Below are 1,317 nucleotides of genomic sequence, written 5' to 3' on the forward strand. Positions count from 1 at the left end.
GGCATTCATTGGATCATGAGCCCCACCCTAAAAGTTAAAAAAAAAAAAAAAAAAAAAAAAAGCATCTGTTTTTGTCCATAAAACAGCAAGCATAAAAGTAAAAAAAATAAAAATAAAACGCTCGGTAAGTCAAAAACATGAATAATGAAACTACCCAAGACTACCTGCTCCACCGAACTATACAAAATGCATGAGAAGAAAGGTTAATTGAGGATTATTGGGTATATGTTTTGTTCAGCGTTTAGTTCGTGCCCCTGGTATCTCCCCTGGCAACACGTCTGGCTTTCAAATGTTTGCCATTTGCAGAGGAGACAGCATCCAGACCGCAGGGAACGGTTTCGAGTGCAATGACAGACAGCTGGGAAAAGAACTAACAAGCAAGTACAGGAATGTACGACTCCATTATCAAACTGTCTTCGGTTTCACATGCAGCCCGGTGAAGTTTAATATAAACAATTAATTCACACACGCAGACATAAACTCTGATTAGTGTTTGTGAAAGTGTGAGATTGAAGGGTGCTAGAGAACGTGTCGCCACCATGCACAGAAGAAATAACAATGTTGATAGCAAAACAGCAATGAATAAAAGTGTTTAGACAAAAAATAAGGAAACAAAAATTTACAGTGTGGGTGCACATGCAAACGTGTGAAAGGATATTGCCATCTTGCTGAGGAACAGGTCCTGCTGGTCGTCTGTGGAGCTGAAAGTGTCCAGATCCTTCTCCAACTGCAGCAGGTGTTTCTCCATCTGTCTCAAGCTCTTCTCAAGGTTTTCTGCTGATACTAGACACACACAGATACAGATTTAAAACAATGCACTGACACGCTTTGCTTATAGCGGATCCAAAATACATGTTTCCAGACGACAAACATTCCTCAAAACCTAAGTTCTTTTGGACAGAGACATTCACTGGATTTCAGAGCTATAACAGAAAGGAATATTTTCAACATAAATTTCAGTCGGTTCCTCACACAAAGCTGCCGTATGGCTTCAGAAGACAGTTGTATGGACCCCCGTTACGATGCGTTTTTCATCCTTTTTATAGCTTGACAGCAAACCCTTCCTTAAAAAAAAAACTAGTAAGAGTTTGTCTACTTTCTCACAAGCAGTGTGAGGGGCTTTAACAGTCAAAATGTTTAATCATTTATAACTCTTTATAAACTTTAATGTATAAGACTTTAAAAACTAATAAAAATAATGAAATGATTAATGCCAATGAGACCTCAAAGCATTTTATTGTCATTTGTTTGGCATTTTTGTTATATATGTAATCTAGCTGTTATGTTTTGTTTTTGTTTTATATGCAATTACAAAAG

At 37.4% G+C, this 1,317-nt stretch overlaps 1 protein-coding gene across 2 annotated transcripts in view; it reads right to left on the reverse strand.

The window, feature by feature from the left end:
- The window catches only part of LOC107691273 (protein diaphanous homolog 3-like), a 357,819-nt gene that overhangs the window by 112,364 nt on the left and 244,138 nt on the right, over window positions 1–1,317 (reverse strand). For both annotated transcript variants that reach the window (XM_016489790.1, XM_016489789.1), the window contains one exon: window positions 659–783. In XM_016489790.1, the coding sequence (XP_016345276.1) occupies window positions 659–783 (125 nt within the window). The remainder of the gene's footprint in view (window positions 1–658; window positions 784–1,317) is intronic.

The sequence above is a fragment of the Sinocyclocheilus anshuiensis genome, unplaced genomic scaffold (assembly GCF_001515605.1).
Source record: "Sinocyclocheilus anshuiensis isolate Anshui unplaced genomic scaffold, SAMN03320099.WGS_v1.1 scaffold1154, whole genome shotgun sequence".
NCBI classification, from domain to species: Eukaryota; Metazoa; Chordata; class Actinopteri; order Cypriniformes; family Cyprinidae; genus Sinocyclocheilus; species Sinocyclocheilus anshuiensis.